Below are 12,406 nucleotides of genomic sequence, written 5' to 3'. Positions count from 1 at the left end.
GATTAAATAAAGTCCAGCTCACATGAAAAATGTGTGGTTTAGTGAGAATAAAGAGATATAAATAAAATATATTTTATCTTGCAGTGAGAAATCCAAAAGGTGAAATTAACTTCAATAAAATTTTTATAATGTACCATTAGATTGAGGGCAGGGACATTTCTAATGTAGAAACAGAGTAATTAAAATTTAACCCACAAGAAATCAATTAAATGAGCAATAAGGTAAATTAGATTGTCAGTGTTATTAATCTAGCAAATTTCAATCCACTGTTTTCCGTATTTTACAATGTTATGTCATATCTTTACAGAGTAGCTATATGTTGCCACCTACTGGCTGTTGAAAGAGCAGACCTGCAACTGGTCTTCTCAGCATTTGGGCTTGTGTTACATTTCATTTCAGACCATTTGTACATGACTTCTTCAATAAAAAAAAACATTAATAATAATAGTAGAATAAGCTTAAACTTCGATGGCATTGACATCATATAGAGGCAAGGTAAGGTTTATTTGTATGGCACATTTCAACAGTAAGGCAATTCAAAGTGCTTCACATGGAGCATAAAAGGCATCAAGTTCATAAAAACCACCTGACCTTGATCAGAGAAGAAATCTTTTTCCAATTCCACAAGCATATTTATATGCTATAATTTATCAAAAAGCATTGGCACTATTCCAGAAATATTAAACCACAAGTGTTTGTGGTGGTGCCTGCACCTGCACAATGTTTTAACACTAGTAAGAGCAACGTGTTTCATTCAGCACTTCATCAACACTTGGTCTATACTTTGAAATGATGTCTTGGTTGGTAACAAACTGATTTCACATAACAAAATTCCAGGATTTTTATCCCTGGGGAAGGGAATTTTGACATTACAAGAGTTTAAAGTCTTTTATTGTGGTAAAGAGGTGTCTATATACTGTATATAGATGTTTCTATATTTAGCCTGCAAAACCAGAGTTAGCATGGAAGGTTTGCTTCATGTAGGCTTTTATCAGCAAACCTCCAAATACAGATCCATGGGGCCTTTAAGTTGTGATGGTATAAAAGTCTTTATTTATAGGACTACATTTCAAACTTCTGTGCTTTTCTAATGTCGTGCCTTCTGTGTATCATTTCATTCTGATATAAAGGTGTACACAGTACTGTGGGTACACTGTATTTGTTCTGTGCTCTCTGAATTCCTTTATTTAGATCTGACTCTGACTGACCCCGGAGACACCATCTGTCCCTCTGTGTACCAGGAGAGGTCGTCCTGTTCAAACACTGCCCCTGCTGTTATCAAAGAGCACTGCTCTGCATGGCCCAGTCCCTCCCTTAATCTCTAGCAGAGTGACAGTGAGGTACATAATTCACCTAAAACAAAATTGAATAAATTGTATTTAGAGTATTGCATGTATGAAATTTTGGAATCAAAAATATTTCTTAAATACTCTCTTCCTATTTATTTCCCTGCCATTTGTTGTATTGTATCTTATGCATAAATTGTTCTTTAATAAATAATTTGTCACTTGTATTTCTGAACATACTTTATTCCTCATTGCATGTTCACATGTTATATAATCCTTTGATATTGTATTTCTATTTCTTCATTTTTTTCCTCTCATTATTCAACTGCAGAGTAACATTTTAATAACACAGTAAAACATTTTATTATCCTTAATTTCATAAGACTCTGCATGTGTCACCATTTTCCAAAAAGCTGAGCCATATTACATCAGATATTCTGGTGTGTATCCCCCTTGCCCCAATGTTCCTCCTCCTCCTCCTCCCCCTCCTTCTTCTCCTCCTCCTCCTCCCTATCCTCCTCCATCTCCTTGGCATGTCCTGTAGTCAGAGGATGGAGGCTCCAGATGGTCAAGTACCAGCAGCAGAAGGGGGACCCTGGGGGGCACAAAGGCCTGACAGCAGGGAGCCAAATATGACCCGGGCCAGACAGCTATTTAGCACAAAATTAGCCTGGGATGAACGCGTAACACAATGACATGCTGTTAATACCATCAAAGAGGTATTTGGGAATTTATTGTGGCCTTTGCAGCTTAACTGGCAAAATTCGTAAAACTTCACAGCCCAGGCAAGTTGAGGTGTAAGATATCGCACATGTACAGTACAGCAACACATTTTCAGTATTTATTGCTTACATAAAATTATAAAAACATTATAATTAAAGGGGTCAGCTTGAGGCAATTAATAAAATGATTATTTTGTATTTCTGTCAGTCAGACTTCCAAGATGACTTCCAACATGTCTGCAGTAAAGTCTGCAGTCTTAGATCATGCAGAAGGTTCCAGATAATGTGCCTGAGGGCATAATGAGGGGTTGTAGGCTGGTGTCCCCTCAGGGATCTTGGCTCAGATGGCCGATTTTTGTGTGTGTGTGTGTGTTATCTGAGGTAGTCCTCGACCCGAAAACATCCACACAAATAACTCAACCGAAATGCACCTGAACCGGATCTCCCTTGCTTTTTGTCAGCTAAATGTCAGCTGATTATATGATGGATTTGCATCCAAACTGCAATATATCTACATCTGGAAAATGCTTTTATTTGATAAAGTGCACAAAAAAACAAAGAGTACTCTTTATCTATTTGGGTTCTCATTCAGGCATGATCCTGTAAATTAATTTCATAATATTAATTCATTGTAGATCGCATTAGATACAGCTTAACTTAACTGTTTATGGTTACACTGACAAAGAAGCTTTTTTAAAAAAATATTTTCCGCTCTTTGAGGGAAGATTATACTAACTGAAATTTGAAAATACTGAATAAAAGGCTCAAAGCTTTGTGAAAGTAATAACTGTCCACTTTGTACCACAAGAGGTCACTAGTGATTCAAATATGATGCACTGTCAGACACAAACATCATATCTGACAGAGGTACATTTATATTTACGTGTTAGTTATTTAACTAGTGATCAGGATTTATGGGAGCAGTGGTTCTTAGTCTGCAAACAAAGAAAGAGGTTTTTATTCTCTATGCTCAGGGAGCTCATGAGATTTGTTAATTTCTTGACTTGTACATTTACTACATCTGACCAACTACATTTGTTCAGTCTGATATTGTCTATGCTTTTTATGTAATAATGTAAATGGTTGATTGTATTTTTTAAAGTTTTTTACTGCTATATCTGGTCATCCAAAAATGGGAAGGTGTGTATTCAGGCCTACTTACACACTCCACAGTGATATACAAGAATATCACTGGGAGTAAGCGAGTGTTTCCTTTTTTAAATTCATTTTGGCAACACTGTTGTATCAGAGAGCATGTTGAAGACAGACATGGAAAATATGAGAGATAAGGGAAGCACGGGGACTCATTATAAAGGTCAGACGTGAAATGAACACATTCAGGTATCATCATCAGGTATGTCATCCACATCACTTGCATTAAAACTGAAAATAGCATAAAAGAATGCATTAAATCTTTAATGCATTTTAAATGTGTCCAAAGACACCTAATATAAGCCTTGAATGCTCTTTTTTTGGAGGAAAAAAACCCTGAAATGCATTATTTAATATCACTAAATAATCTATTAAATCCTAGAACATGTTTTTATTATGTATTATTTAAAGTATTATTAAAAGTTTTGTACTGTCTGCGAATTGGTGGACTTCAACTGTGTCTTCGAAAGACCTTAAATTATACTGGAAACACACACAAGCTAAAAAATCTTGTTTACATCAGTGGCATTTGTTTTCTCAATCCCTGAGGAATTCATAAATGATCCGCAACAACATATAAGCCTGCACTGATTTAGTACCACATGAATCTTTTACTCGCCCTGTGCGGCTTATGTTTCTTTTCCGAGCCCTTCTACACCACCACAAGGTAGTTTTGACCTTTTCCCTCTTACTGTTGCTTGCACGGTTGGCGTAGAAAAGGAAGCACATTCAACTAACCACTTCTGTACCGGAACATTAGATAAATATCTGAAATGTGAAGTCTATTGTGTTGCTACAGCTATATCCTATGTATTATCTGTCATTGTGCCAGTGTGTGTGATTACATGTTTCCTCTCTGTGTTACTTTCGGTTAAAAAGCACAAATGAACAAGTGCTCATATTCTGCAAAGCTAAGGCTGTTTAACCCGTCGCGACGGCTGCTGAGGCTGCGGTTGGTGGCCTGCGAGTGCTCCAGCTGTGTTAAGAGTTAAAATAGCCTCTCAGCTGCATGCTGGCACAAGATGGTGGAGCGATTCCATTCGATCAGTGCTCATATAAACCACACACACACACACCTTCCACATACTTGAAATTCAGTGGCTCTTCTATTTTTTCTTGTTCTGTCCACACTGTAAAAGGTGTCTTTTCTCGTCATCATCTCACTATTAAAATCTTGTAACCGGCTCAGGTGAATGTCTTGTTTTTACAGTGATCTGGTCCCTCCGGTGCAGACGTGTTCAGTCCATCCATGTGGTCCATGTGCCGGGGCAGCTGTCCCTAAAAACTCCCCGGACGGATATGGAAGGGTTTTCATTTAAGGGTTTGGTTCAGTTTCAGACCTGGGCGGGACAGCAAACTGAAATAGTAAAGGAGCAGGTGCATTTTAACATGCGATGATGTGTCATTAAATGCAGTAATAAAATATATATATCATTGCCTGGCAAAAAGGAAATCTCGGCCTATGGAGAGAACACACACACACACACACACACACACACACACACACACATATTTATATAGCTGGATCATTGCTGTTGTGAAAACCTTAATTACTTGTAAAGTCATTCCCTATTAGCAAATCTAATCTCTGCTTAACCCTAATTCTTACTTTAAATCTAAACTCAAGTCCTAATCTTAAACCAGCTCTGTTATGAAAGTGGAGTCAGGAAACTTTGGACTCACTTTGCAGAATTTTACTCAACTTTCTTTCTGTTGTGAGGACATATTTATCTGCTAGATGTGTTTCTAATTACTGTATTGATTGTATTATTATATCACCAACAGTTGTCTTCTGTTTAAGTGCAGCGTCGCTTCCCTGCGCGCCAAACAATGCCCATCCTGACCACAGCGGGGGGACAGACTGCATCTGTGGCTTTCCCTGCTCCACTGATACCTTCAAGTACGCCTCGTAAACTGAAACTTCGTACAGTAGAAGACCCAGATGGGGATAAGGGTGGAGAGTGGGGCTAAATCCTGTATTTCATTTTATAAAAAAGTAATACTCTCTCTCTCATTTCTGTTCTGCATCAAAGTGTTCTCACAGACTGTATAGTAGTAGTTCAACTTTTCACTGAAGACAATTCTACTATATGAAAATGTTGTATTAAAGGGTAGGTTCACAATTTTTCATGTCTGTCCTAAAACAACAGTCAGGTGCCCAGATGAACACTGAAAAAGGTTTTGCTCGCTGTAATCATTCCTTCTGTTAATACTGACCATTAAAAGATCCCCTTCAAATATGCTTACAATGTAAGTGATGGGGGCCGAAATTCACAGCTCTCATTTTGTGCAAAAAATGTATTTAAAAGTCTGTCTGAAGATAATATGAGGCTTCAGCAGTCTGAGTTACTCAGATCAAGTGTATGTCTTCCAAAGTTAGTTAGTAAAAAGACTGTAACATCGAAAGATATCTACTTGATTTGATTCATTTGGACGGCTGAAGCATCATATTAGCTTCAGATAAACTTTTGAATACACTTTTACACAGAAGGAAGACTGTGGATTTTTGTCCCCATTACATTGTAAGTGCAATAGGAAGAGATCTGTTAACAAAGCTAGCTGTTAGCAAACTAGAAACATCTATTTCAGTCTTCATTTGGGCACTTGAATATTGTTTAAGGCCAGAATGCGGTATACAAACGTAATAGGTTGTCTTCAGTGTGCAGAAAATCAAAGGTAGGTAAATATATATAAACATAAGGTAGGTGAGGTAAATAGATGATATCTTTTCTGTCAGCGTAAGAAGTATATTTTGATTTAAAGCAATAGAAACAGGCAGATAAGATCAAACCTTTTTGTGTTGTTATTTCTATTTACAATGTGATCAGTTCACCTGCATGTCTTCTGAGAGGAAAACAAAGTGCCCGGAGTAAACTCGTGCAGACATGAGGGCTCCACACGCCACACAGATGGTAAACCAGCAGCTTCTTCTTTCTGTGAGGCTGCAGTGCTGATCACTGAGAGAAGGAGGGAGATGAGGGAGAGGAAGAGTAGATGGATGGGTGATGGGAAGTGGAACATCTGTGGGTGGTCTGGGGGGGTAAAGGAGTGGGGAGGGGGGGGTGTTTGGGGTGCAGGGGAGGAGGGATGGGGGTTTTCTCCTTTCTCTTCTTTCTTCTCTTTCCTCTCCTTCTTCAGCATCTTTTATGACTCCTTCTTTTCCTCCTTTTTCATTTTCGACTTCTCTTTATCTGTTTTTTTTGGGCGAGTTCCTGAGAAGCATGTACATACTGCACACAGACTTGTACACTATATTAGTAATGTTCTCTATTAAAAGCTAAATCTGAAAAAACAAGCTGTTTTAGTCCAACAAGTCATTTTTTAAAATCAAACTGATGAGCTGAGGTGTCGTACCTGAAGCTCCGTGTTGTGCTGTGTCAGGAGTTTGGCTCATGTTGGTGATGCTCACCTCCTTTGCTGCCAGCTCATATCTTAAAATCGATTTTCTTTCATCACTCATTCATATCAACTCAGTGTCTGTTGTGACAACAACAAATCCAGATTAACTGCAGTAACAACTTCAGTCAGTTTTAATGATCTCTGCAGCGTTTATATAAACTGAGAGGAGAGAACATAAAAAATAATATGGAAGTTAATGAGTGTTTATTTAATGCTGCATCAGCAGTTAGATGAAGACAGACTGCACACCACTAATGTGGCTTAATGGATTTGCAGTGGCAAAGGAGCTTTTTAATCAATGTAGGCATTCATTATATCTTCAGTAGCCATGTAATTAAACTCTTCACTTAACACATGCTGATCTTCTCTTTTCAGCGCAAAAGGGCAAATATTATTCTATAAATTCGTACAGGTTGAGACACTTACAAGACACATTAAGATGAGAGATAAAACAGTTGATAATTTACAGATTCATAATACATCACACCGTTTTTATTATTGAATTACTGTAAGCTACGTGCCCTAAATGCCACACGTCTATAAATAAAGCACCACTCCCTTATTTTGCATTTTTATATCCCATCCATTAATTACATCCCATCGTCAATAGGCTATAAAGTTTACTGTAAACTCGAGAAACATGGAAAAAAATGTGGAAGTCTCTGTATCATTTCACCCAAATCTGCTGGACAAAACTTCTGGGAACAAAATTGACTAGCAATAATAATAATAATAATAAAGTTTATTTATATAGCACTTATCAAAACCATAGTACAAACAGAGACTGAAAAAGCAAAAAACAAACAAACACATGCAGACAAATTTAAGAAAATGAAGTAAAATGAGAAAATAGGGTAAAATACATTTTCATATAGTATATATACAGTATATTCTACTTTTTGGTAAATTGGTCAACAAACACTGAAGGAACTGGACTCTCTCGTAAAATGATATGACTTTAAAAAGTTAATATCTTTTATTTTTTCATCGTTATAAAGACATAAACAATTCGCTCATATTTGAAATAATTTATAAGCCTTCGTCCCCTTTGTCATTGGATCATTGTGTTGATCCCGACATTCCCGACAGCACCTGAAGGCGACACATGACCGAGAGAGAGAGAGAGAGAGAGAGAGAGAGAGAGAGAGAGAGAGAGAGAGAGAGAGAGAGAGAGAGAGAGAGAGAGAGACTAAACAGGTGGTCAGAAAACACACAGAAAACAATGTCGTCCGGCGGGGAGAAGCGGAAAGACCTCTAGTCCTCGCCGCCTCCGTGAAGGAATACCGGGGCAGCCGCGGAGCCGAACAAACACAAACCCATGCTCCTTTTCTATCTCCACACGGATTTCTCCTCCTCCGCTCCAGATACTCCGAATCTGGACAAGATCCCGGATACTAAACCATGAAAGTCACGGTGTGTTTTGGCAGGACCCGGGTGGTGGTACCGTGCGGGGATGGAAATATTAAAGTCCACACACTCATCCAGCAGGCTGTCATGAGATATAAGAAGGCTATAGCCAAGGTAAGTGGCGGCGACTTTGTTTCCTTGCGGCTTTTGTTTTCCTGGCAACAATATTGCGACGTCCGGGGGGCTCTGCAGGCGCACTCAATATGGCGCAAACTTGAAACAAATGCAGAGAAGTGGGAATGAGCTGCGTACGTCTGCTCTTTTATCCTTTTTTTTTTTGCACAGTTTTGTTCATTTTATCAGCACTCAGCTGTCTGCATGTGCGTTATATTCGCCGTGTGTTGCTGCTTTCAAAGAAAGGCGCTCCGCCATTGTGGTTCTTCTGTTTGTAAACCCACAAAACTTCCTCTGGGATTCTAGCTGTGGCATTGAACAAAGTGGTACGTGGTTTTCCAGCAGCTTGGAAGCATAAAATGGAAGTTACTGACACAATTCTGCACGAACACACGCGTGTAGACTCAGTAAGACTTCAGTTCATGCCTCTGGAAGTTGCCAGCAGAGATTAGCCTACTAGCAGGTTAGCCAGCAGGCTGCAAAAGTAGGACTGCAGTCTGAGGCGTTTAGGCTCCTCTAAGTTGCAGAGCAATGTAATTAGTAACGGAAAAGTCCTGTTAGCTTAGACTATATTCTGTTTTTAACGTGTCTGTCAAGAAAAACATGAGAAGTTGCTTTTTTGTTGGGCTTTTAATGAGCTCATTATGGTGGCTGGGAGGGTTAGCTGGAGTTGGCAAGCAAAGACAAATGATGAGAGTTGAGGTTAATTAGTGATGCTGCAAACGCAAGAGCGAGAGGAGCGAGAACACAGGCTTCTTTTTCAGGAGTCATGTTTGGGTTATAGTCTTCGGGCTTGATTGCAGAGTTATCAGAGAAGAATCTGCCTTCAGTTGCACGGCTGTGTGTAGCAGGGAGCAGGGAGAAGGCACCAGGCCCTGCAGGAGAGGGAGGGAAACTCCAAGTACCAAGCTCCAGCTGACTGGTGGAGGCATGGACCTGACACATAAATCTAGGAGATGAAAGTGAACCTAAGAAAACTTGTAACATGGTGTCGGAGTAGCAAGCAGATAACCTTTGAACTAGCTTGGTGCTTTATGTGCAATGTTCTTTAGATTATATATATCATATATACATTTTCCTCAATCCTATAAATTTTGTTTATTCTATCAAAATTCAGTAAAACATTCTCATTTCTTTTAAAAGTTGTGGATTAAGAGCTTCAGGCACTGGCTCTTAAACAGATATGCAGTTATTATTTTTAAAATTTAGGGTTTATGGAAAAGTTTATAAAAGGTAAGGCTGGATCATATTCTTTAATATCTCTATCATCACATATATCTTCTTCACAATAAATGTCACCAGGTTTTTTTTTTTACACAGGAATGTGCTGGCATTACTTTTTATTCATTTGTCTGATTCATTACAGCAATTCTCTCTTCATTTATTTATTGATAGAAAACTAATAAAAAATAGTTTATTGTCAAGCCCTTTATTTTAGGTACAAATATGTCCAAACAGCTGCTCAGGTTTCATGAATAATTAATGCTTTTCCCTTCCATGTGCTAACTTTAAGGCAGTTGTTGTTGTTGTTGTAATGATAGTGACCTAGAAGTCACGCTGTATCGTCCTCTCCTTTTTGAATAATTCAGTGCGAGCAGGCAGAGGAGTGCAGGACTCTCTGAGTGCTTGATAGGCAGGTAGTAAGAGCAGATGATGGTGAGCCCTGCTGAACTGTACTCTCCTCACTTTGCTTGTAAGATTCTTCTTTGACTTCATGCAAATTAGGGGATTTTATTGTTTTTAGTCTTGAAAGAGAGAAAACGAGTTTATGGAGAATGTAGCAACTGGGAACATTCACATCACTGTCACTTTGTTTCTCTTGAAACAAATGTGTGTTTGTGTGATATAATACATGAGTTGAAATGCCCAATAAATATATATATAACTTGTTAAACAGACTGTGATGAGAATTGTATGATCATGCATGTGTGCAAGAGGTGTTGCTGATGTAAGCATAGAATTATGAGTCGTATGAAGAGTTGAAGTGACAACAGAAGGGCAACTTTACATTTGATTGTGAAGTTTCAAACATGCTGCAGAACAGGAGAAACATTCAAGAAGATGAAAATGACAGATATTCATAGAAAGATGTATTTTCTCCCACCTTTTACACCTTTTTAAAGACACCAGCCTCCGTATTTGAGCTTTTTCTACTAATTTATGTGTGTCATGACTAAATGACGTTATGCCAAATATACACAGGGTTAGTGGTGGACAATATATAAATACATTATTTTATCACAGTGTATAATTTCATATCACAATATCCATAGATGTTGTGACATAGTACAGGTGAGTTAACTGTGGGTGATATTGTAAAACTCATATAGCATATTTGAAAGCAAAACCCTGACATCACTACATAAAAACATAAAGTGATGATAATTTGAATATGATGACCTTCATTTTAATGAACAAAAACACTCAAATAAGCTCAGAAAAAATGTATCACTCAACTGTAATAAAGCCTTAAAAACCTGGACAAAAAAAAGCTATATCTTTGTGTTACAATAACAAAATCCCGGACAATATCTAGTCTTAATATCAATATTACATTTATTGTTTGCTTGGCTCCACACAGAGGTTTTAGGAATTGGGAGGCACCAGCTGAGGTCATTATTGCATCTGGCTCACAGCTCGGATGACTGTAATATATTACTTGTTTTCAGAGTCAAATGTTTTGAGGTTTGTGTCACAGTTTCAGAGAGGACAGTTCACTAGAAACCTCGACTTTGATGTTGGTAAGCGTGGAGTGAATTGCGCCTTCGGGCCGGAAATGAGGCCACACATCCGATTCAACTCGTGGTATTTTTTTTTTTTGTTTTCATCAAGCTTTGATCGAAGTAAAAAAAAAAAAAAACCCGGAGCTTCTCATGAACTCATCACCCACAACAAAACATACTGCCCTCGAAATACAACTCAACACCCTCATGATTTAAACATCACAGATCTTCATTTATTTCTCCTGTCACACTAAACCTTTACATGTGTCCTCTGACCGAGGTTGGGCAAAGCCAGGCGTTTTTAATGCCTAGTGCAGTGTCTCAGGAAGTCTTCTGGTCACAGATGTTGTGTTGAAGATCACAGCTTTTTCGGTTAGCGCGCCTTAATAAGAGACCCAAATTTAGGTTGGGTGTTTTCTCCTGCTTTAGTGTTTGTATGGACCTTCTTGTAACTTCCCCTGTCATTAGAGAGGAATGCTTCCTGTAGGCTCGCTGGCAGAAAGAAGAAGAAAAAAAAAAACAGTCCACTTCTGAGGGCCTTAAGCCAGCTCATAACTGTGGAATTAGAAAGATGAGGACGCTAGGATAAGCGTTCAGACACTTCTCGTACAACACTCTCGAACAGGATGCGACTGGACACGAGGGAGGGAGAAGTCCAAATCTCTGAACGTCTCGAGGAGTAGAACGGTGTCAGATTATCCTCCACTGCTATTTTTCCTTCCACAGATTATTGGGTAGATTCTCTGTAATGTTCACCCATTTGACTAAGTGCGGCGAGCATTTAAAATAACACCCTTGACTGGAAAACTGTCTGGTGGTTTCATGATGCAAAAGTCACCTAAGCATGGGTAGAAATCATGAGTCTCTCTTTTTTTTTTTTTTGGGACAATTCCTAATGTTCAGAAGCCTCCAGGGGAATATCAGGTGTCTGGATTGTCGCGTCCACACACCAGCAAACTGCAGATTTCCATTCAGTTTCACACTGCTGGAGTTTCCTCCGGAGAAGTCTGTGCTATTGTGTACATAGTTGAGCGTTGAGGCAGACAGTTTACATGACTTTGACCCGTTACAGACAATAGGAGCAGGTGTCTGCTGTTGGTCTGGCTAGCGGTTGAAAACAGTGCTGTGTTGAGCTTATTTTCTGTCAAATGTAGGTGCTGATAAACCCGTCAGAGCTGCAACTTGTGATTGTTTTCGTAACTGACTTCATCTATCAATTAGTTTTCCATTAATTGGTTAGTTATTTGATGCATAAAATTGTGAAAAACGGGCATCACAAGCTCCCAGAGTCGAAGATTGCTTTACAACTTGGAGTGAAACAAAGAAAAGAAAGAAAATCCTCGAATTTGTGAAGTTAGAACCAGCTAATATTTGGCATTTGATGAATTATGTAACATAATTAATACAGAAATCTTTCATTGACTAATAATATTAGCTGTAAAATCTATGCTAAGATAATGAGATGCACTTCAAAGCAAGTTTTCTACTGGTTTATGGAAATATTCTTACAGTGGAAACCAGCTGAAAATGATGCAATTCTGTTAAGTTTTGAGCAGAAAACGGTTTTCAAATTCAACAAGGAACACATCATGGATATTAGATC

General features: G+C 38.5%; 1 protein-coding gene across 10 annotated transcripts in view; it reads left to right on the top strand.

Annotated features, from left to right (window-relative positions):
- Positions 1-7,459: 7,459 nt before the first annotated feature.
- Positions 7,460-12,406, top strand: part of LOC121908028 (partitioning defective 3 homolog) — a 252,280-nt gene continuing 247,333 nt past the window's right edge. For 6 of the 10 annotated variants that reach the window (XM_042427699.1, XM_042427695.1, XM_042427691.1 and 3 more), the window contains exon 1: positions 7,461-8,080. In XM_042427699.1, coding sequence (XP_042283633.1) covers positions 7,961-8,080 — 120 coding nt within the window. In that variant the 5' untranslated portion in view covers positions 7,461-7,960. Of the gene's footprint in view, positions 8,081-12,406 lie in introns of all 10 variants that reach the window. The other 4 variants (XM_042427697.1, XM_042427696.1, XM_042427692.1 and 1 more) reach the window with 2 other exon arrangements.

This window comes from Thunnus maccoyii, chromosome 12, assembly GCF_910596095.1.
Source record: "Thunnus maccoyii chromosome 12, fThuMac1.1, whole genome shotgun sequence".
Taxonomy (NCBI): domain Eukaryota; kingdom Metazoa; phylum Chordata; class Actinopteri; order Scombriformes; family Scombridae; genus Thunnus; species Thunnus maccoyii.
This window is presented reverse-complemented; position numbering and strand designations above follow the sequence as displayed.